The sequence below is a fragment of the Chaetura pelagica genome, unplaced genomic scaffold (assembly GCF_000747805.2).
Source record: "Chaetura pelagica isolate M959 unplaced genomic scaffold, ChaPel_1.0 scaffold116, whole genome shotgun sequence".
NCBI lineage: Eukaryota > Metazoa > Chordata > Aves > Apodiformes > Apodidae > Chaetura > Chaetura pelagica.
This window is the reverse complement of record NW_009953655.1, coordinates 1,840,495-1,863,319: the sequence shown is the minus strand read 5'-3', so window position 1 is coordinate 1,863,319 and position 22,825 is coordinate 1,840,495. Positions and strand designations below refer to the sequence as shown.

Below are 22,825 nucleotides of genomic sequence, written 5' to 3'. Positions count from 1 at the left end.
GCTGCCAGTCAGATGATGGTATGTACAGAAGAAAGTTTTCAATATGATTTAATGTTTAGGACTGGTCTTTTGTGGCAGTTTGTTCTTTAAAGTCATTCCTTCAATCTCCCTCTTGAAGTCCCTCTAATGTAATAAATTTGTACCACACTTGGACTTCATTATTGCTGAGGCTGAATTGCAACCTCTTTGGTCATGCTGTATGTGATCCTTCTGATCTGAAACTTAACTGTGGTACAAGTTACCAACAGGAAAGGCTTTTGGTTTTGAGCCAGTCTCACTGATCTGTTGAAGACATGAGTCCAGGAAGTGAAATAAGGACCTGTGAAGCCTTCAGAGGGAAATGCAGCCTATCTGACTGGCTCCTTCCCCATCTCTATCACTGGCTAAGTACAGGGAAGCAACAGAACAAGCCACATGTTGCTTTCTATGCTTGGCTGACTCTTAAGTGTTTTACACTTCGATTTGTTACACTGCATTTGTATCTCTTAAAGCAGCATCTCTTGTGTTGTGCAGTCATAGGTAAAAGTCTCAGGGTAGGATGGAAACCAAGCCAGATTACTAGTCTGATTAGTCTGAATTCTCTTCCTAAGCCTGTGGCTTCAGGGAGAAGCCTGTTGTGATGACTAGTGCTGAGAAGCAGTAGGATGGTCTTGGGACTTCTGGTGGATTCAGTCTTCCTCTGCTCCTTGTTTTGTGCCAGCTGCTGCAGCTGCACCTCCTCAGAGCAGCTGTATCTTCCACCCCCATTCAAAACCAAGGGGGGAAGAACACTGAGTGTATGATGGGGGCATGGGGAAGAAGCATGAGAACTGCTGCTGCCATTGTACACTAGATTTTCATGCACATAAGAGACTTTTTTTCCCTTGACTACTGTAGCAAATGCTCTAGTTTTGTTAGTAAAACAAAAACAACCTTTTTATTGCTTTTTATATTTGGAAAGTGATGTATTATGGGTTTCTGAACTGGAGGTTAGTAAAGAGTACAGACATTAGCTTCCTTTCAAGCTACTCTGGGCCTTTCTTGTTTGTTTTGTAGGCTAAGGTCTAGAGAGATTTCTTTTATTTCTTACCCCACCATTGTTTTCAATGCAAAGTTTTTTTTTCTTAATATTCAGACATTTTATCGCCTCCCTTCTTTTAAAACTCAGTTTCTTTTTTCTTTTTTTTTCCATCACACAAAAGGATACTTTTAGCTGATTGAGTTCTATCCATTGCCAACTGTGGACTCTTTTGTCTTGCTAGTCCAGCATCCTTTATAAAACTAGGACCATTGAGCAAGTACTCGCAGGCTCCCCACTGAGCACAATTGTGCTTGAAAGGTGTGGTACTGTACCAGTGTAACATGTAAAGCTGCAGTTTAGAGGGCTTGAATGCATTGCAATTTCTACCTTTTGCTTTGTGAAAGAAGTGGGATTGTGCTGTGAGATAATAAATCCACCTATTTTTAGTTTGGTGGGGTTGTGACAAGTGGGTGAACAAAGAACCAGTTGAATGCACTTGCTGTTGTGTTGAAACGGGCTAAAAGTTCCCATTCAAGTGGTTTCAGCACAGTACAGCTAACAGGCAGTTTTTCATTTATGTACACAAACCTTCTAGAAAGACAGCTGTGAGGTTGGATTAATTTCTAGCAGTAAATTGAATAAAAGATATTTTGAAGGGGGACTCGGGAATTCCTTTCTAAAACAGTGAAAGCAGAACTTTCAAAGCTTTCCTTTATTTGATCCCTTTCCTTCCCAGTGCCTAAGATTTAAAGAACTGAAAATATTGTCCCCTATATGGAGATACACAACAGGAAACATGATCTTTTTTCAAAGCTATGAAATAGAATTAGGATTAAAATATCCTTTAACACTTTCCACTTAAAAAAAGATTTTGCTTTCAAGAAAATATGAAAGAAATTCACACCTTAGTCATAAAAAGGAGCTCAAATGTTTGTAGTTGAATAAGCTGTGAGCTATATAGAAATGTTTTGAAAACAGGAATGTATCTTATACCAAAACTGTTTACATAGGAGAGTAAAATTGGAAAAAATCTTTGATTATGCAAGGTTATCAGTTTTGTTGATCTAGTCACATGCACAATTGGATGTGGGTTTTAACCACAGCCAACAAAGACTGACTTCCTCCTGACAGAACAAACTATGGTCAACAGTAATTTTTTTCTGAAAATTGATCTTTAAATGCAGGTCTTGGGTAGATCAGCTCCTACATGAAGTCTTGTTTGTGTCTGTCTAAGGAAACTACATTTGTTTCAGGCCTTTGAGCCTGAAGCCTAGGGCTTATTAACTAATCACCTAATGTATGTTATAAGGTATGAAAGCTGGTTGAGCAAGAGAAGAGCTGTGTGTAATAGAGGCTCAACAAACCTCTGATTAATAGTGAGGAATATCACACTGAAGTTTCCATGTGGCTTGGGAGACATTGCTGCACTGTCTTACCTACGCCGAAATACCAGAGATGGCCAACTACCATCCCATGCCAGTGCTGCTGTTCACTCCTCAGCCCAGCTGTGCTGTGATTGAACTTGAGTTTTAGTGTATTGCTTTTTACCTTTACCTGAGTTTTCCCTCAAATTTCTGTATAGATTTGGTATAGGGATATCTAAGGAACTGTATGAACCCAGAGACTGGCAGTGGGCTTGTCTGTAAGATGTTCCATGTGTAACATCAACCCTAAGGTGTCAGGTAAATCACCTCAGTGAGATTTCCTCACTCTTCTCCTGTATACAGGCAAGACTGACAAATTCAGGTACTTCTGAATTTTTCAATTTTTGTTTAAAATCCACCTGAAGAGCCTGGGGACTGCTCATGTGGCTGCTGACACGCAGTGGTGAAGTAAGAAGATTATCCAGTGTTCTGGAAGAGCATCTGGAATATAGCGTAGTGGGAATGTTGCAATGTTCCTGTTTAATCTGAATATAAAAACAAATATAAAATACTAAAGAAATGACAAACTGGGGGAGGAAGGTAAAAATGGGTGTGAAAGTTGGTCCCATTCCTTGTGGATCAACTTATAATAAAAATTGCTGTGCTATGTGAAACTGGAGTCATTTAATCAGTAAGATACTGAAACCCACCACAACTTTTCTTCTGTCTCTTGCCACCTCTGAGAGGAGCCCTGAGTCTTTCACCCTTCTCTCACTGCATGTTTGTATGGGGTAGAATTTTGAAGCTTCTCATTTACTAAAATCTAACTTCAGCTGCCTGCGTAGTTCTGTTTCTTCTTAAATGCGGCTTCTGGATTCAAGTCCAGGATCCCTAAAAGTTACATGAGAAGCTTACACATTTTATTCCTTTATCTGGAAGACAGAAGTAGCACATTTACTGAGGTTTTCTTTTTCCTTTGTCTAAAAAGGTAGTTCCCCTCTAGTTTTAATGTACTTTTCAAACATAATTGCTCAAATTCCTGAGGTCTTGTTCAAGTGGTATCCAAATGTAAGACAAACTAAGCTGACTTTTGAGCAAGACCCTTCCAGTTGAAGCTTAGTTTTCTCCTGTTTTGAGGTTACCCAAATGTACCAATTGTTTTGTGAACTCTCACTGTCTCTGAGGTGAGGCCTGAGGGCCCATTGTCTGCACACTTGAGAACTTTGAGAAATTAATTGTTGAGTAGGCTGCAGTGCAGCTGTCTGACCTAAATGCTGATGTTACCAAATGCTGTGCTCCGGCTTTGCCAGAAGGCTAATACATCAAGCTGGGCATCTCCTGTTCCTCATTTAGTTGGCTAAAGCTAGGGTTTTGGATCTTCCTGCATAAAAAAGGGGACTGGTAGTTTTTCCAACTAAGGAGAGTCTACATGGGTAAAATACCTGTGCAAAACCAGATTGCATAGCAAATCAGTAACATTTTTCCTTCCCCCTCCCCGACATGTGGCACTCTGAATTTTGAGTATTTACTCTCAGTCCATTTGGGGATGTAAGGAATTTAGTATGCACCTCCTGTACAGTCATGATTAATATGTGAATGTATTTTTTTAATTGCAGACTTTAAAAAATTCTAAAAGTCTTTGCTCCCTTGACTATGAAGATGATGATGACGACACACAAATGAAGACAATTGTGTCATCCCCATGTGACTCAAATGATCTTATGAACATCATCACCCCTGGTTCCAGTCCGATGAAAGAACAGCTGGATGAAGTAAGGCATCATGGGTCATGCCAAGGTAGCTTCCAAACAAGGGATTATAAGAAAGCAGCTGCAGTGTGTGAGAGCGACGAGGACACAAGTGATTGTGAGAGCACCGAAGAAGGCATCTTTCCTCTAGACTGTGGGGACTTGGACCTAGAGCAGATTGAAAACAACTGAGACTCCAAGTTGTATGCTAGAATCAGAGTTGTTCTAAATTAAAATGATAGAGGATTACCTTTGCCATGCATAATCCATGTCCCTGAATATCTCTGTATTGCCTATCTTGGGCCTGTGTTAGAAGAAATGTTTCAGGTGGGGGAAAAACGTGAACCATTGTTACCTGTTTAGTCTATTGATCAATATGTGGATGACAACAAAAAAAAAAGTAGGTTAAATGTTATTTTGAACATTAAGGAATAATTTTGATTAAAAAATTTCCTAACATATTTTGCATTTTTATGGCTTTTACAGTTCTGGAGAAAAAGCATCTCTATTTTGAAACGAATTTTCAGAAGGGCATTCTATTAAACTAAATCTGTCTACAGTGATTCTGGTGCGGGTATATGTTGCTTTTGTTAAGGAGCTTAATGTGAAAAGTGAATCGCATAACAAAATTGGTAATAAACCTTCAGATAGAACTCTTAAATATCTGGTTGACAACTGGTCCAAAATCCTTAACTGCCATCTTTGACAGTGTCTGGTTAAAAAACCTTCATAACGTGTACAAATGTTCTTTTCATACATTCAGGACTTTTTGATCAAAATATGGTAGTGACCTTAAAGGTTAACATTTTCCATTATTTTACTACTTGAATTGTTTTCTAGCCTGAAGCAATGCTAATTGAGGTGGGATAAAACTGCAAGTAGCTGCCCACCTACTTGGTCATTATGTTTTCTGTGGTTCAAAAGAATGTACAACAAGAGCACTTGAACTTTTAGACAGGGACTTTGTAATGATCAATTCCCCAGGAGGTGATCCCTTCAGCAATACTAGAAGGAAAATAGTCCTTGAATTAAATAAAATGACATTTTGCTTTGCACTTTTTGCCTGCTTGTGAATTTTACTAGTGGAAAACGTGAAGTCTGTGGCAGATTCTTTAAATATGGTGCATGTGCAGAACTGGGTGGAGGGGAGCACAGATTTCTGGTCATCTGAAAAGTGAAGTCAAGTTAGTCTGGAGAGCAGGGAGTAACTCATGCTGGATCCCAGAAGTGTCTTACACACGCTGCAATAATCTAAAATATTTAACTGTATTCATTGCAGACTGTTGCAAAACATCCTTTGCTAGTTCAGCTACAGTAAGGGTTTTCCTAAACAAGGGGGATATTAATCTTGAAATGGTTTTAAATTTGATAGAAAGGGAAAAGCTTAGATGATGGCATTTTAGTGTGTTATGTTAGTCTGCTGAAGTGAGCCAACTCCTATTGTAACTTGTGCCATAAAACCAAAACACAGCAACATATTTTAAGTCAACTAATGGAATGTGATTAAAAAAGAAATAAATACTTGAGGCATTTGTCAAAGGCTGCAGCAAGGTATGACATGGGCTCCAGCCTTGTGATTAGGATCAGCCTTTGACCATGAAGAGAACTGCCCTTTAATTACTGAACCAGCTTACATAACTCAGTATCTATACAGGATTTTAAGTTTGGGTAGCCAGTAGGAAGGTCTAAACTTTTCTTGCTTTGGTGACTCCTGCTGCATGTACAGCTATGAGCAGCAGTGATCTGTGGCACTGGTACATGTGTGTAATAAGGTGCAAGAGCACTGCAAAGGCTTGTTGGGTTCTTTCTATGTTAACATATACTGTGTGGGAGAAAGTGAAGCTGCTCACTGTTGACAAAAATAATTCAACTTTTTCTAGATAAATAAAGGGATTGCTGCTGGAGCAAACTTTGGTTCCTTCAGGAACTTCTGTTAACAGAATGTGTCTCACACTGCAGATACTTGCTCTGGTGTGGCACAGACCATACACTTGCACAAAGCTATCTGAAATAATCTCATACAACTGGGGATTGTGACACTTGCTGCTTCAAGAAATAGCTACTCCAAGAAGTAGCAAGTGAGCAGCCAGTTCCCCTTGTGGGTAAATGGGAAATGTGCTATAGTGTGGTAATTAGTCATCATGGGTTGTGGAACAACCCTGCTCCTTCCCAGACTGCAATTACTAGTTGGAGAACTACACTTCTCTTTGTGTATTCTTAATTGAGCAATAGAGGTAAGTAAAATTGAATCAGCATTAATGCAGGATTGTAGGAAAGGCCAATAGTACTACTGGGATCACTTAAAAGCTAATTTACCTATTTGAAAGCACTCTAGTTAAAAGTGTAATGGCATGGAATGAGAAAGCTAATGTTGCAATCCATTTGGCTCTTCCTCCCCCAAGGAAGACAAGCTCCTGGAAGAAGTAAAAGAAGAAAATACCCTAGAGGGCTTGAGTAAAAGGAGGTAAGATGTGCCTTGTCAAGGAAAAAGAAGACAACAAGAACTGAAGCTATTAATAAGAAAGTGATAAAGCAAGAAGACCAGATAATATTTATTCTAGCTCTGAAATATGGCCTGGCTGTGATCTCAGTGAATTGATCTCTCTAGCCTCAAAAGCAGGCTGCTCCAGTTCCCTTCTGTAGGTGCACTGCCTTTGGTCAGCACAAAGCCACATTCCTTGACACAAGCTTAGGGGAGGAAGGGGTTTTCCAAGTGGGGGAACATTTGCTTATGGTAACACAGGACTTGGTCTCCTGGTAAGCCAGCTGTTAAAACTAAATAGCCCTTTTGTGGAAAAAAAACAGAAAGGAGTGGTTTTAGATACTGAAGAACAAGTTTTGTGAAATTAGGAAGTAGTAATTATCTAGTTTAGGCTCTTATTAGTGGGTGACAGGGAAATAAGCAGTTGAACAGCTGTGCAGTAACACTGGCAGATGAAGAAATCTGCTGGAAGGAATCTGTGCACTTTGTCTGCAGATGTTAATGTAATTCCCTGTGAGAACCAAGAGTAAAAGGAATTGCTGGTTAAAACTTAGTTCAGACAGGGCAGGCTTTGGCTTTATGTCCCCCACAAGATCTGAAGTCCTACTCCTAGGGAATTTGACACATTTATTGCAGTTGATCATGGGATAAAATCTAGTGGCTGTTGGGCAAATGCAGAAGGTGGTTTGCAAAAAGGGAAAGTGTGGTTTCAGAGATTGAATTGTATTTGGAAGTGGGCTGAGCTGGGCTGAAAGCAGCTCTGCTCTGGGAGGGGTTTCCTTCCGTCTTGCACCCTGTGTCAGAACAGGAGACCGTGTATCGCGTGGGGTTGTGGGAGTTGCTCTAGGTCAATTATCTTTCATTTTTATTAGCAACCTGGCTAACAAAGTAGTGTGCATGTTAAATTTGCAGTCAACAGGAAGCTGGACAGATGTGAAAGATAAGATAGCATGAATTCAAAATAGTCTTGGCAATGTGTAGAAATGGTTTCAACAGAGGAGATGGTGGAGAAAGACAAGATCCTTTTCAGCAAGACACTAAAATTAGATTGAGTTAAACAAAGCACAAATTCAGAGTGGGGCCAACTACTAGGCATTATTTCAGATAAGCAATCTGGCAGTTTATCCTGCTGGTGGCAGAAAAACTAAGCTTCAGGCTAAGGTTCACAAATGGCATGTTGGTGAGACTCAAGATAATCCTGTGCCTGTAAGTATGCAACTTGAGACTTGTGCTTAGAACTAGAGAGTGGCATGACTGGGATCTTGAAAATGTGGGAAAATGCACGTGGGAGGAAGCACTGAAAGAGTTGAACTTGAAATCATATGGTAAGCTGGGCTTAAATTGCAACTAGGATGAATGATAGTTTTTTCTAAGTCTGAATATATATATATAAAAAAGGATAGGGAATGACTGAGCAGATGTGTGGGGAGCTGATAGCTCTCCACAAATGGAGATCTGTTAGGAGCAAGCATCTATCGGGGCAGTAGCTACATTTCAGCTTGGGTAAGGGAGAAGGCTGGCTGTCTTCCCACAGTCCTTTCTTGTCCTGTTTTCCTTTGGATCTCTGCAGCTTGTGTTTCCAAACAAGCCTAAAACTGACAAGGTAAGTAACTGCTGGAGGGAGAGCAGTGGAGAATAACCTGGCAAGGAAAGTGCTCTAGGAACAGAGAGAGGTAGGACCTCCCATGCATGGCTCAACTGTGATCTGTAAATTTATTTGGAGATGCCATTTGCCCGAATATAGGGCCCTGTGTTGTAACTTAGGCTAAATAATGTTTCTGAAAAACATAAATATGTATTTGACTCTACCCAGGCCCATTCTTGCAGGGTTGTGTCTAGTGAATATACATTTACTTTCAAATTGCAGGTAAAGGTGCTGATGATCTGTTGGTATAAAACAAGCCTCTGCAGAACCTCTGAAAGCACATGGGTTTGTTGGAAAGTCCTTGGTGGGGGTTGGCAGATGCCAAAGTAATTTTTCTGTATCTGTTCCATGTGTGTAATTTGCAAACTATATTGTGTTCATTCTTAAAAGTACCAGGGTACAGGTCAAAGAGCTTGCATCGTGGGCTCTCGTGGTGGGCTCAGCCTCTTGTAAGAGATCATCCAGTGCAGCTCAGCAGATAACCTGGGATGTTTCTTTCAAGTCTTCTGTCTTGTCCTTAAAAGAGGTGAGCTGGCTTGGTGGCACGTGTTAGGTGTGCTCACCCTGCAAAGGTCCTGGACCAGCAGCTTAAGGTGCCACTTCCACCATATCTGTGCCTTTTCCTCAACGTTAAATGGGACCAGCATCAGAAAATTGGGATCTGGGACCCTGCTACTACGGCTGCTTCTCCTTGGAGCTTGCTAGTTGTTTAATGCACACAAAACAGTTTCAGAGGAGCATTGCTACCATATGTTTAGTAGACCATTCTGATGTGTTTTCCACATGAGTTTTGGCATCAGTTGTTTTAGAGTTTGTGTGTAATTAACAAATCCAAGTTTTTGCTCCCACCACCAGCGGGTCAGCACAGTAGTCACAGATGTGCTGAAACGGGTAAATGAGGGTGCTTTTGCTTCTTGGACTTGTCCAGCAGTACTGCTTGGATGGATTTTTGCTATTGCAAAGTGACTTAGAGATCTGTGCTGGGAAAGTGTGCCATGAACTATCCAGACACAAATTTAAAACTTCTAAAAGCAATGTTTCACTTCCTAAACTTTTAAAAAGCAAAACCTGTAAGATTAAATATTTTATGATGTCTCAGTGGGGACAAATTACTGTGTTGTCATGATACAGGTAAGCTTGTCTGATGTGAGTGATGATGTGAATTTGTAGTGAGGGTTGCTCTGTTGAGTACTCAAAACCTGTGTCCCACTTTCCAAAACAGACTTGTCTGAACCCTGCAGCAGTGTGGAGTGAGATCGTGTTCCCAGAGCACTCAGTTATGGGTTGGGGTGATGTTCAACTGCCCCAGCTATCTCTTTTTTGCTTTGCTTTTCATCTTACAGCTGCTCAGCATCGGGCTGGTGGGTGACACCCCATCTGAACAGGTTTCTGAGCTATCAGAGCTGTGGCTCATGGCTACAGAGCTACAGCCAGAGAAAGGTTAGTGTTGTCACCCTCACTTGTGATGTGCACATGAGCAATGGGATTGCTTGTCCAAATGCAGGGCTGGTCACATCTCAGAGAAGCAGGTATTCCTCAAAATCCATGCTTGTGTAATTCTCAGGCAAGAAAAGAGGAAGATTTTGGGAAAAAAAGAGACAGGATGGCCCTACATTGTCTGCAGCTTTTGGTTGTTTGCAGCTGATGAAGCTTCAGCCCAGCATACAGTGACCTGATCTTGCTACTTGACTCTGCTTCATCCTCCCAAGGGCTCTTCCATGCTCTGAGTGAGACATAGAAGACATAGCATGTTGTTACATGAATGGAGAATTTTGCATGATGCAGAAAAAGGTGCATGTGCATGGGAGTGAATTAGGAGTCTAACAACCTGCTACTTTGGTTATTCTCTGATAACATGGATCCACCAGAGGGGTAACAAGATGCCTGTTTTGCAGATGTCTTCATAGCTTTTTACTTTCCAAGAAGGCCATGTCCATGCCTAGGGAGCACAGGTTTTACTCTGGATTTTTTAAGTCTGAATATTACAAGATGATCTAGTTCTGTTTTTCCCCTCAGGCTCATTAGTATCCCTAATGCCTCTCCAACCCCATCAAGCTGTTCTGTACCCCATACTCTTCAGTTACATCCATCATCTCTCTGGTTTGAAAATCACATCCAGAGCTGAACTGTGGGAGGGGTTTGGGTGCTGTGTGGGCTCTCTAGGCAGCAGCAGGGAGCTGGGATGGCAGCTGCAAATCCTGCACCTAAGAAATGCTTAGAGAGTTGAGCTGCTGAAGTCTCAAATCTCAGATAAGAGCTTACAAACCTGCATGGTTTTCAAGCCCTTACAGCAAGGTCAAAATTGGATGAAATTTTACAGGACTCTCAAATGCTGGTTTGTGACATTAGCTTTGTGACAATCACAGTAACCCTGACAAAGTCCCTATAAATTTCAAAGCTTCTTAGCTACATGATTGGTGGTTTGTTTTATTTAATTGAGCAAAAGCAAAATTAATTTTGCTTATCTTTGTATGGAAAGTGTTGAACCATTTTGTCTTTATTTTTAGCAAATGGAAGGAATCAACCCAAAGCAAGTACCTGGTATGGAAGAACTTCAACCTGAACACCTTTGAGCTATAGAAAATTAGTCTAAAATCAGGATCTTGTAATGAAAAATGTTGGGCAACCTGTCCTGGAGCACTTCTCTATCATCTAGGACAGAGTGAGTGTGTCTGACTGGTATGTCTAATGTGAATGTTCTGCTTTCAAAGGTCTTTATGTTGGTGTCTGTCTAAGGCAAATGGGAACAGAAACAAAGAAGGCAAAAAACATGAAAATCAACAGAAAGTGAAAAATTTGAATAGAAAAAAAAATCTAATATAGGAGATAATTATTTAAAAGCATTTCTATCAGTCTACCTTAGTCTGAGCTAGTGGGAGTGGCTGGGATAGTCTTTAGGTACCAGCATCTGAGTTCTCACCAAGAAGTTTCCTAACCCATTGCTTTTCAGGAAAAGTGTGATTTTAGCCCATAAACAGGACAGTACTGGGGCTGTAAGCCTTGTTTGTGCACACACAAAGCTACCTAGACCTTGAACTCCTGAAGGTGTGTGTATCCTGCATAGTAAGAGCTGTTCAGAATGTTCAGTGACACCAGAGACACTTAGGGACAGCAAAGAAGCAACTCTTAAATGTATTTTTTCCCTTAGCTAATTTGCCTAATGTTGTGTTTTCACACGCTCCAGAATTCAGTGTTACAGCTTTCCCTAAATCCATTTGCAAATGGGAACATCCAACCTCATTTCCTTTCCTCACATTCCTTTAAACATCCCTTGGACTGAGGTCTCTGCCCTGGTTGATCTGTTTCCATTTTCTTTTTTTTCAGGCACTTCTATAACTGAGTGAACTGAATTGTTGGAGAGGGGCTGAGCTGGGAGTGTGTCCCCAGCAGAGGAGGGATATCTAGTCCCATGTTGTTGTCCCCATTTTAACCTCTCTGACAGCATGATGGGTTTCATGGGCTGGTGTGCTCATCTTATTGCCCTGCTGCTCTGATGTTGGATTTGTTGGGGTGAAAAGCTCCATGTTCACACTTCATTTGGGAGGAAACTGGGTGCATTGTGATGCAGCCAGTGCTGACTGGCCCCAGCCCAGCTCCCATGGGGGGTATAGGGCTCTCCAGCATCAGGCAGCTGCATCCCACTGGTGGATGAAATGGGGTCTCTGGTTTGGAGATGCACATTGGGGAGTGAGGACTGGGTGCTCCCAGAGAGACAGGCAGCCCTAGGCATCAGGCACCTTTGTGGGGATGGGATGAGACATCAGCCTGCCTGTGCTCTGGAGAGACTTTATAGCAGTCTTCCAGTACCTGAAGGGGCTACAGGAAAGCTGGGGAGGGACTTTTTACTAGAGCATGGAGTGATAGGACAAAGGGTAATGGATTTAAACTGCAAGAGGGGAGACTTGGATTCAATATTCAGGAGAAAATCTTCACTGTGAAGGTGCTGAGAGAGTGTAAAAGGTTGCCCAGAGCAGCTGTGGATGCCCCATCCCTGCAAGTGTTCAGGTTTAGGTTGGATGGGGTTGGAGCAACCTGTTCTAGTGGGAGGTGTTCTTCAGCACTGATGGCCCTGGGCTGAAACAGTGTTAGGATGCCACATTGACCTTTTATGAAGGGTATTTGCCCCTTCCCTCCTCCTTACCTGGTCCCAGAGCCTTCTCAGCCATGCAGGGCTGAAAGGCAGGATTGCAGCAGAAGGGACCCCTATGAAATGCAGGTGCAGGGGGGAGCATGGAGTGCTGCAGTAGGAAACTGGGCAGGAGTGAGATGCCCCTGTGTGCTGGCCTGGGTGCCTGCAGGAGCAGCACCTGTAACCCAGCGATCATTCTGGTCTCCCTGTAACCATGTCCACTGGGCTGTGGCCTTGCTGGATCCCCTCTGGTCATTGCTGAGATGTCACCTGAGTTTCTCATCCTTTGCCAAACAGGCTCAGTGCCTGGGTACATTCTCTTTTGAAGCCAGTGGCAGAAGTTCCCTGGAGCTGTGTGCTGTGGGTGGATGTGCTGCACCAGCTCCTCTCACCTCACCATTGCACCCGCCTGCTTGCAAAACATGTGGCTCCTGTGAAGCTGTTCCTGGAAAGCAGGCAGTGTGTCTCTGCTGCCACCAAAAAACCCAGTGCTGGGTGGTCCAAGATGGGATGCCGGGATGCTCTGTACTTGGAGCAGCCAAGGCACTGGTCACATAGATTCCCTGCATCCTTCTTTCAGACAGAAGTGGGAACAGGGCTGGAAAATCATTAATGGCAATTCACCTGGGTGAAGGCTGAGCACAATTTCAAGGGCTGTGATTTCAGGCAGTGTTGAAATCCACCCCTTGAAACTCTGAACTGCAATTAGTCATGTAAATAGTTGTGCTTTTCAGTATTTGCCTGTGTTGTTCAGAGTAGGGAAGTCAGGAGGGACCAACAGGCAGTGCTCATCATGTAGAGATTTTTTGTGGGGAAGGAAGGTTGTCTTGGATGGGCAGGTGGGTGGGTGGGTAGGTGGGTTTCCAAAGCCAAAGGAAAACAAGCAGAGCATGGATGAAACTAATGTAAGAGAGCTTTAAGACTTTGGTCCAGGTTTGAGTGGTGTAACCCATAGAGGAATTTACTGCACTTGGCAGCAGGACCAGCTGTGTGTATCAACACTTGTAAGTGTGCAGAGGATGTTATTCTCCTGTGTTCTTCCTATCCTAAATGCTTGAGTAACTTGATCTGTATTTCGGGTCCCCTTAGCCCTCTCTTGTCTATGCCCTGGAGCTGCTGCTAGGGAGAAACCCCATCTTCATCTGCAGGGAGCAGGTCTTTTCTCCAGAAAGACCCTTTATTTCAACTTGTCAGGTGTTTGAAACCTGACTTAATCTCCATTTCTCACTCCCTCACCAGAAAATCAATACTTTTCTAGATGTTAATTCTTGTAAATAGCTTTACTGTCTAACTGCAATGCCTTCTGCAAGTAGCCTATCTAAATCTTTAGCTGTTTCCTATGGAGGTAATCCAGGCTATTGAGAAAATAATGTGCCTTCCTAGGGTGTCTTTACTGTCTAGTAGAAGTTGTTCAATGTTTTCAGTAGAATGCATTTAGAATCACATGGAGGTCTCCTTTTTTTTTTTTTTTTTTTTTCCCCCCCCTCTCCTTTGTAAGTGGTTAAGCAACTTTATGAAGGAAATTAATGACCATAATGTCCTGGCCTAGACACTCCATGCAGCAATCTGCAGTTTCCAGGCTGGGAGTAATTCAGCCTCCTGGCTATCAATTTATTATTATTTTTTGTGCAGCAGCATGAATAGAATGAGCTTTATTTTACCAATGATGGGACTGGCAGGATTGCTCTAGGCTGTGGAAGACTTCCTCCAAGAAGCTGTGCCTTCCTGATTGCACCTGCTTGGATGTGATGATACCAGAACACACCATTTCCACTACTTTCTTGTACTCTCTGTGGTCAGTGCCCAGGTCCTGTGCTTGATCTAATCATTGGGGTGTACCTTAAAAGTGATGATAAAGCCTATGATGGAGCTGGGGATGGACACAAGGATGCAGCAGCCTCCCTCTTACATTGCACCTCTGCTGTGGGGTCTTGGAGAGCTGGTCATCAGGGCTTTTAACACCAGCCATGTTCTCTCACCTGGTTTTCCCAGCAGGACCCAATGTGCTGAAGCACCCTGTGCTTCTTGGATGCAGCTACTTTCTATAACTACCACAATGCACTCCAAGAGGAGCTCCTCTATGGTTTTGTGGCCTGGATAATTATTTTTTTCAGTTTCCCCGCTCTGGCTGGAGGCTGACAAGGGCTGTCTCCTTTATGCCTGCTCAGCCTCAGCTGGGCACGGGTTTTGGTTGGAGCAGTTTAACGAACGTCAGGGCTGGCCTCATTGTGCTGGTTGTTTTTGTGGGTGTCTGCACCTTTCAAGTAGGCTCCAATTAGAAAAGCCAAGGAGGGGTGAGGGGATGGGGAGGGGTAGGGGGCAGGAGGAGAAAAGAGGGAAAGAAAGGAAGTAAATAAGAGGCAAAATGATTCCGCTTCCAGCAAATCTGCAGCCTGCTTATCAGACAGATGGAGCCACGTAGTGGATGGCTTTGCTGCAGCCTGGCCCCCGAGCAGGTGGGTATTTTGGAAAGGATGAGCCGTTTGCCCCTCTAATTCACAGCCAGGCAGCTCACACTGGACATATGTTGATTACAACTTGACTGGGCTCCTGCTGTTGCAGGAGTCGGAACCTGTTCGCTCTTCCCCCACCGGCTTCAGAAAGGAATCGCTGGAATAAAAACAAGGGGGAAAAAGTTACAGACACTTGTTGCATTGGAGTGAGGAGGACAAATGAGGGTTCAGAAGCACCCGGGCATGATTTCACTTAAGTACTAATTGCTGAGTGCCTTTCATTAAGAGGCCGTCGTGGTTGTCTCAGCAGCATTTTGAACGTATATGCAGATGGGCAGATGGCCCTTTGCCGTGGTGCAGGCAGACACATCTAGGGTTGCAGATGGATGATTATGTTGATTCACTGCTAAAAGAAAAACTCATCTCACAATAGGGCATTCGTTTGAGCAGGGTTTCTCCTTGGTATTGCCAGCTTTCACTCTGTGAAACAAAGTTTTCAATCAGCAAGGCTAGTGTTTGCCTTCTGTGCTGCAAAAAGAGAAGGGGGGGGGAAAGTTAAAGAGCCTGTCTGAGAGTAAAATGGTGCTTTTAGGAACCTAGAAAGTGCTTTAGAACTTCAACTACTGCAGGGCAGGGAGGGCACCTTGGGTGAGTAGTTTGCTCTGTCTTTCTAACTCACTGTGAACTGTGATAGTGCCTAGGTCAAGTCCTCCTACATTGCTGGCTTAGAAGGAAGACCTGGGACAGAACCATCATGTTGTCCTCATGGAAGAGGGAGTGGTTTGGAGTTCAAGGTAACTTGCCCAGAAGATATTTTAGCCTCAAGTACTGGGCATAACTATTGGATTGGTAAATATGGGTCAAAATGTATGCTCCACACTTACGGTGGGATGAACATGGTACTTCCAGAATGCATACTAAGCAGATGTGTTTGTAAAGCTTGTTGGTATCTTGTCTAGCTATTTGGAAGGATACCTTGTGCAGTGTGGAAGTAGAGGCAATGTGAGGCCTGACCTGTCCCAGGTCCAAGAGGACCAAGGCAAGGAAAGTAGGTGGGTGGTTGGATTCTGGCAGATCATGGCTGTACTTGAGCTGGTTTCATAACCACCTTCCCATGGTGATCCTCCTGGGCTGCACGTTTTGCCACAGTCTTGTCAAAGGCAGTTATTTTCCCTGGGTCATCCTCCATGGGACACTGGGGCTGTGTGTGGTGAAGAGTGAAGTAACAGCCTCTTGAGTCACTCTTCACCAGTTATGTTGCAGTTGTGACAAGAACAGCACTCTTGTTTCACCCTGTTTCCAAAAAAAAAAAGGAGGGAGGAAAAAGAAATCTCATTTTCTGCTTGACCTTTAGATCTTGAGACTGAGCTTGTATCCATTAGAGAAACTCACCTCCTAGTCCTTATATTCCCAGCCTTTGCAACTCAGTCTTGTCATCCTGAGCAGAGCTTTACCAGAGGTTGGGCCAACAAGAAAAAAGTAAACAGAAGATGAACTTGGAGTTATAAAATCTGGGGCTACATCTGCTGCAGACAAGGTTATTCTAAAGCTGACTGGCATTGCACACTTTAATAATGAAGCAGCAGCAGAAGGTCCCAACAATAAGAGCAGAAATTGCCCCACAGCTCTGGTTCTGCAGTTGTGTCACTCACCTGTAAGTCTGTCCTGATATCATACCTTTTCTCTACCTCTTTACAAGGTGTGGCTTGACACACTCCTTGCCCCAGGGAGGTTTGGGGAGTTAAAACTCCTCTGGTCATTGGCTTTTCTCCAAATAAAGGGAGGATCTTTGTGCCAAATGCTGAAAATGAACCTCACGTGATGGTTTAAGTTTTCCACTTGTTGCCTGGGCAGACCTGCCTTCCACCCAGGCTTGATGCAGGACTTTTTTCTGGGTTCCAGATGGGTCTGGACAGTCGTTAAACACCCGAGTATCTGGTTCACAGTCTTCCCCAGTGATACCTGCTCAAAGTTTGGGTACAAAAAAGTCCCTTTCAATGCATGGGGCTTGATGGTGCTCCATAGGAATAGGAGCTGCTGGGGACTCCACCATGTGAGGAAAGCCTGCAGATAAGGGATATTGCCAGTAGATAAGCAGAATGCTTATCTGTGGTTGTAGAATAGACAACCATGGAAGCTGGCAGGATTTAGGACAGACACATAAAATATCAGGAAAAATTGGTTACATAATATTACACCACACAGGGAATGGCACACAGTGCTTAAAACAGAGACTGACCTTTTGGTTTTAGTTTCTGAGTGACATCAGCTGGCATCGTGCAACAGTTGACCTGTCTGTAAAACAGGGGAGTTGATATTTACCTACATCTTCAGGATGTGAATCATCAATTAATCTTTGCAAGGCGGTTGGAGGACTTTGGATGAGTGTCTCTGCAGGTACAAAGATACAGGGTACAGCCACTCACCATCAGACAGTACAGCAGTGAGTGCCTCCACATGTCTGTGTACAACCACACCTGCCCACAAACAGCTTTCCTGAAGGAACAATGTGGTTTCAAATAGGGCAAGAAACTTAATTAATTGTTAATTTGTTGACTTTAGCCTGAAATGCCATATGCCTTGGTGGTCAAGCTATGGATGCATTTGTCATATTCAAAGAAGGAAATGGTTTCTGTACTGGATGAATGGATGGATGAAGCCAGGCTGGATGCCTGCTGTGGTTTCAGTAAATCTGTGCGTCCTACCAGAGCATGAAAATGTATTTGCTGAAATATGCCCAGCTCTACGTAACCACACTAACTGCAGCAAGTCCCCACTTCCTCCAGCTGTCTGATGCTACCAGTGCGATGTTATTTCCCAAGCTCTGTGGGAGGCTGCAAAGAGGAGTGGTTCTGTAGACAACAGAAGCTCTTTGGGGGACATTTGGTAGGTCTCTTGCTTTCAGCAGCTCCCGCTGTGACTTTCATGACCTGATTTTTCAAAGACTCTCTAAGTTCTAGGGTGAAAAGCAGGCCATTTATTCACTGTGTCTAAATGGGATTTCAACTAACATTTGAAAATCTGGCCCAAATATTTCTTCTATAATAAAAAAAAAAAAAAAAAAAGGAAAAATTCTGGTTCTTAGAGCTATAATTGTCAAGGAAAATCTAGTGTTTTCGTTATCCGAGGCATAGCCCTTGAGACTTCTCATGTCTAGGTTTTGCTGAGAGGCACTTTCTTCCCATATGGCTCAGGAAAATAAGGCAAAGCAAAGACTGAGGGATTCATAGGACTGCAGTGATAACATTTTCTGCAGAGTGTATAGTGATCTCATTGCTTTGTGCAGTCATTTAGTTGACTGGTGTTTGAAAAAGATGGAGTGACTAAATCAGGATTTGAGGGGGGAAGCAAAGAGCCTGCCAGTTTGAGGAAAAAGGCAGGAAAACCACTTCTTGCTAGGATCTTGTTCAGTGCTTCCTCTCTGCAGAGGACAGGCTTGAGTTGGCAACAAGCTGGGACCTCTCTGTGAAGGTGGGAGAGAACATGGACATTGGGGCTCCACTGCCTTTGAAACCACCTTTGTGTGAGCAAGAACCAGAGCTTTCCTGCACAAAAGACAGGTCAGTGTTTCACAGAGAGAGTGGATGAGAGCAAGTGGTTTGCAGCTAAACTAGGAGATGAGTAGGTGTCTAAATTGCCTTATATCTATCCAGGTCAGGATGTGCAAGGGGAGATATTTTTCTCCTCTGCTGCCTCTAGGATCCAGAAGCAGCAGCTGCAAAACAGCAGTGGTTATGTTCATGTTTGGTAGGATCCTATCCACCCTGACTGAGGTCTCATTTCTTTCTAGGTGATTCACATCATCTACAGCCTCCATCCTCCTTTCCTCCTTGCAGAATCCCAGTTTCCAAGCTGTTGGCCTCACTGCATAAAGGAAGGGGCCTGGCTCAGTGTGTTAAGTCCATGCCCAACATTTATAGTATAGAATAAAAAAAGTAAAGGTGAAATGTGCAGCCCAGGGCTCCCAGTTCTTTCTTGTGTGCTCCTGGGAATGGAATTTTTGTCCATTGGATTCGAGCTGCTCTAAAAACCACAGAACAAAAGCTGATCTTAAAAGTGATCCGCAAAGGAATAAATGGCAGGCTTGCTCTTTGTTATTCATGTATGGTGCTCAAAGAGCACTTGAAATGGTTGGGATTTTCTCCGGACATTTTCTTTCTTTAATTCTGCTCGGGTTTTGGGGGGCTTGGGTGTCTGTTTTAGCAGTGGCCCGGGCATATGTCCCTCCTGAAAAACATTATGATTGGCTGGGAAACCCATGCATTAATGACGTTAGGGGACACATGTGAACGAAAGAGGCAGAAATGGGAAAAACTGGGTGGTTGGGGGTTGATATTTTCCAAGAGGCAGCCTGGACCTTTGTCTTTTACTTAATTTTATTCCTGCCTGCCCTGTGCTGTGTGCCACACGATTTGAGCACTGAATCATGCTCAGCAGAATCACGCTCAGCAGCCGTATTCACAAGCTGGCATGAATTTATTTTCGTCTGCTGGCCAATTACACCAACTGCCTCAACTGTTGTTTATTTTCTTCTGTTGCATCCTCTTGAGTTACTGTTAACAGTATCCCTTTTGAGTAGACATGGGCTTTTTGGCACGGGGGCCTGTCGGCCTGCCAAACTAATGGACCATATCTGTTATCTAACTAGTTGTCAAGGCTCCAGTTTCAGGACAGCCTGCAGTTGCTCTGGCCACCTGTAGTGAGTGCATTGGCAAGGGTGGAGACCACTGCCCATGTGGGATATGTCACCCCATCTCAGGAGTGTCTTTTGGCAACAGTCTGCCCTTGGGGGGACGCTTAAGGGTCTTGCCTTGGAGAACAACTACTTTTCAGTGGCTGAGATTCTCACCTCCCCAGGGCTAGGTGGCACAAGTCTGGCTGTGCTAGGTAACCCTGGCTGCCCACAGAAGGGGACAGGAGGTCCCCAGCACACAGCTGCTGTTCAGGCTGCTTGTCTGGCCAGAGAGGGACCTTATCAGGGGAGGCTGGTAGAGGGAAGAGCCCTGCAAGCTGACAGCCCCTGAACTCTCAGGATTTGGGAAGAGATTAAATTAAATGTAGAATTAAACAGCCTGAAAAACAAGTAAGGTTAAGGACCTCCTTCATGCAGTGCAACTATAATTCTCTCCTGTTTTGAGTAACACCTTTTTGTACCAGTGATGCCAGCAGTGTGAGTTCCAACCTTTGAAGGATGCTTTGGGCACGTAGCACTTGCACCCTGTAGGATCTCCTCCAGTTCCTTCTCTTAGCTTTGTAGGACATGCTGGGTTTTGTCCAACAAAGGCTGTTTGTGCCTTGCCTACGTGTAAACCTGGGGCCAATCCCACCCAAATCACCCCTGGCTTGTGAAATACTGCAGCCGTCTGGAAACGGCTCAGTCGTTTTACTGGCTCTCTGGTCGCCTTGGCTCTGTTTGCTGTGGGTTGTTTACTGCCTGCCTTGGAGACTCCTCTGGGAATTGGAAAGCTGAGCCCTCTCCTTTCTTTCCCGATAGCCAAGGTGTCCCTGTGCCAGCAGACATAGCAGGAGGACTGGAGCCTCCCCAGCCACAGCTACAGCTGAAGGTTCACTGCTCTGACACTTGGGTAAAATCTTTTTTTAAACCTTTTTCCCCCCACCCCAGATATTTGACTTTTGTTCGTCGCCCTGAGGGCCCCATCAAGAGCTCTAGTGCACTGGTGCATGTTGTCTGTGCATCATCCTTTGCAGCATTGTTGGTGGACCTAACCTTGACCAGCCCCTGTAGAGGAGTAGCTTTGCACTTTCTCCCAGATTTCCTCCCATACCCAGATTGAGAGGGAAGAAAGACACAAGGCTTGGTGGCCAGGTCCTCTTTTTTCTGTAGGCTCTTGGCTTTTCTGTCCCAGGTGTGCAGCCCAGATATGTCCTACCTAGGTCACTGATGACAGTCATGGCTGTTTCCCCACCAGCTCTGCCCAGTGTCTGGAGTTACAGAGCTGTCCCCAAAGGGGTTCCTTGCTGGAAGGTGTTACTGTGGCCCCATACTTCATGGGGGGATACAGTCCAGCCTGAGGGGGGAAATGTTATTCAAGCCCTGAGACTTGCATGGGACAGTGCTGCTGGCAGGGTGACGATGTGTATCTTGGTGGCTGCTTGGGCTGGTACCTCCTGCACTGAATCAGGGGAGACCATGTTCCCCAAATAACTTCACTGTGCCAGACCTGGAGGGGAAGGTGAGGAGACACCATGTTAAGTGATGTGGTTAATGTGGATCTCCTTGCAGAACCACCAGATCCTTGCATGTGCTCCAAAGTCTGCACTTGTGCTCATAAGTCAAACCATCATGAGCAGATTTGCCTGTTTTGAGGGGAAAGTGGCTCTTGGGTTTGCAAATCAAGGTTTGGATCATATAAAAAAAAATATCCAAACTTAGAAGCCTACATGTGTATCTTTACTGCAGGAAAAAGGGCTCTGCGAGCACTGCTGCAAATGTTACCTCCTTGTAAATGCAATTTGGACAGGGAAAGTCTTCCCATAACTATTTGGCAGCCTGCCTGAGGTTTGTAGGCCAGAAGAGTTCACATATAAGCACAACAAGCAAACTCAGCAGCCTTGAGGTGTGAGATCTTTGTTCCCTTTGAGTCACTTTAATGAGAAACCCTGTGCAATCCCATGGCAAGGCAGCCTCATTTCTAGGTGTGCTGTTGACTCCATGACATCCATGGCTCTGCCAAACCAGTGGACTCCCCACATCCTTTTAAGTGCCACAATTTCAATGTGCATGCACCTTCACTTTGAGGGCTGTGGCAAAAAGCAACGTTCCACAGCCCTCCTCTGGGAGGTTTTGATTTCTGCTCTTCAGTGAGTGGCAGGACATGCAGGCAAAGATGGGCCCTAGGTTGTCAAGTTTGGAGTAATTTCCTCCTCCAAAGTGCTGTCTGAAGCAGAGGTTGTACTTCAGACTCATCTGTAGCTCTCAGCAAGTCTTTCATAAACAGGAAAGAGCCCCGGGGAGAACAACAAGACAGAAATCAGCACTGCTCTGATCTTTTGTTCTTCTCCCTCCCCTTTTGTCTTAAAACTAATGATGCATCGCTTGATTTGTTGCACTGAGAGCTGCCAGATGGAAGTAAAACTCCTTCTTTCAGGAGCATGTGGGTCCTCAGTGAGGCCTGCAGCACACAGCTGGCTGCACCACTGCAGTCAGACCCTCTTTGTGGTGGAGATGTCACCTCTCAGGCCTGCTCCCTGATGGCAGCTGACATGCTTGTGAAACTACTGTGTGTGAGAGAGGAAAGTCAGTACAACCACAGCTGCTGCCTGCAGGAGAGCTTCAGGGTGCAGGGGTGGTACCGGGGTGATCAAGACCTGACCACAGCAAGTTCAGCAGAAATTAGTTAGGAGTGGGGGGTCCTGAAGATGCGTGCAAGTGACAAGGACTTTGGGCTCTACAGCTGGGACGTGTTCTCTTTCCCAGGCTTTCCAGTCTGGAAGGGCAGAGGAAACCCTACCAGAGGCTTAGCCTGTGTGCAAGGCGTTATCTCAGCCCTGTGTCTCTTTTTGTTTTGTTTCCTTCTGTAATGCCACTGATGCAACGGGGAGGAAAACCTTTTGTTTGTCAGCTGGGCTTCTAAGTTTTTCACTGCAGCACCCCCTGCCTCTCCACACTTGCTGGCAGCTTCCTTCAAGTGCCAGAAAGTGGCTGGGAAATCCTCCCTTCTGCTAACAAGGCTTGTTCTGCTCTGAGGGTGCAATGGGCTATGGGTTCCATGGCAGAAGGCCACTCTCTAAGTAGATCCTTTCAGAATTGAAGAAAAAGGCTGGTCCCCTTCTGGGTTATCTATTCCCTTCAAAATCTAATGGACTACTTGAAAATATTGATGGATGAGGAAATGGGTTTGCAGATTTTGTCCTGTAGACAGGAGGCATGGTCTAATGATAAGAATACCCAGCTGGAGCAAGAAGTAGGAGCGAGGTATCTGCTGAGTGCCCAAATGATCAGGTCTTGTTTCTCCCCACCTGGCATCTTTCCAGCCTCATGCG

General features: G+C 44.3%; 1 protein-coding gene across 1 annotated transcript in view; it reads left to right on the top strand.

Moving 5' to 3' along the window:
* Positions 1–5,167, top strand: part of FAM53A (family with sequence similarity 53, member A) — a 44,667-nt gene extending 39,500 nt beyond the window's left edge. The window contains 1 exon segment of the mRNA XM_010000235.1: positions 3,981–5,167. Coding sequence (XP_009998537.1) covers positions 3,981–4,304 — 324 coding nt within the window. The 3' untranslated portion in view covers positions 4,305–5,167.
* The last annotated feature ends 17,658 nt before the right edge of the window (positions 5,168–22,825 follow it).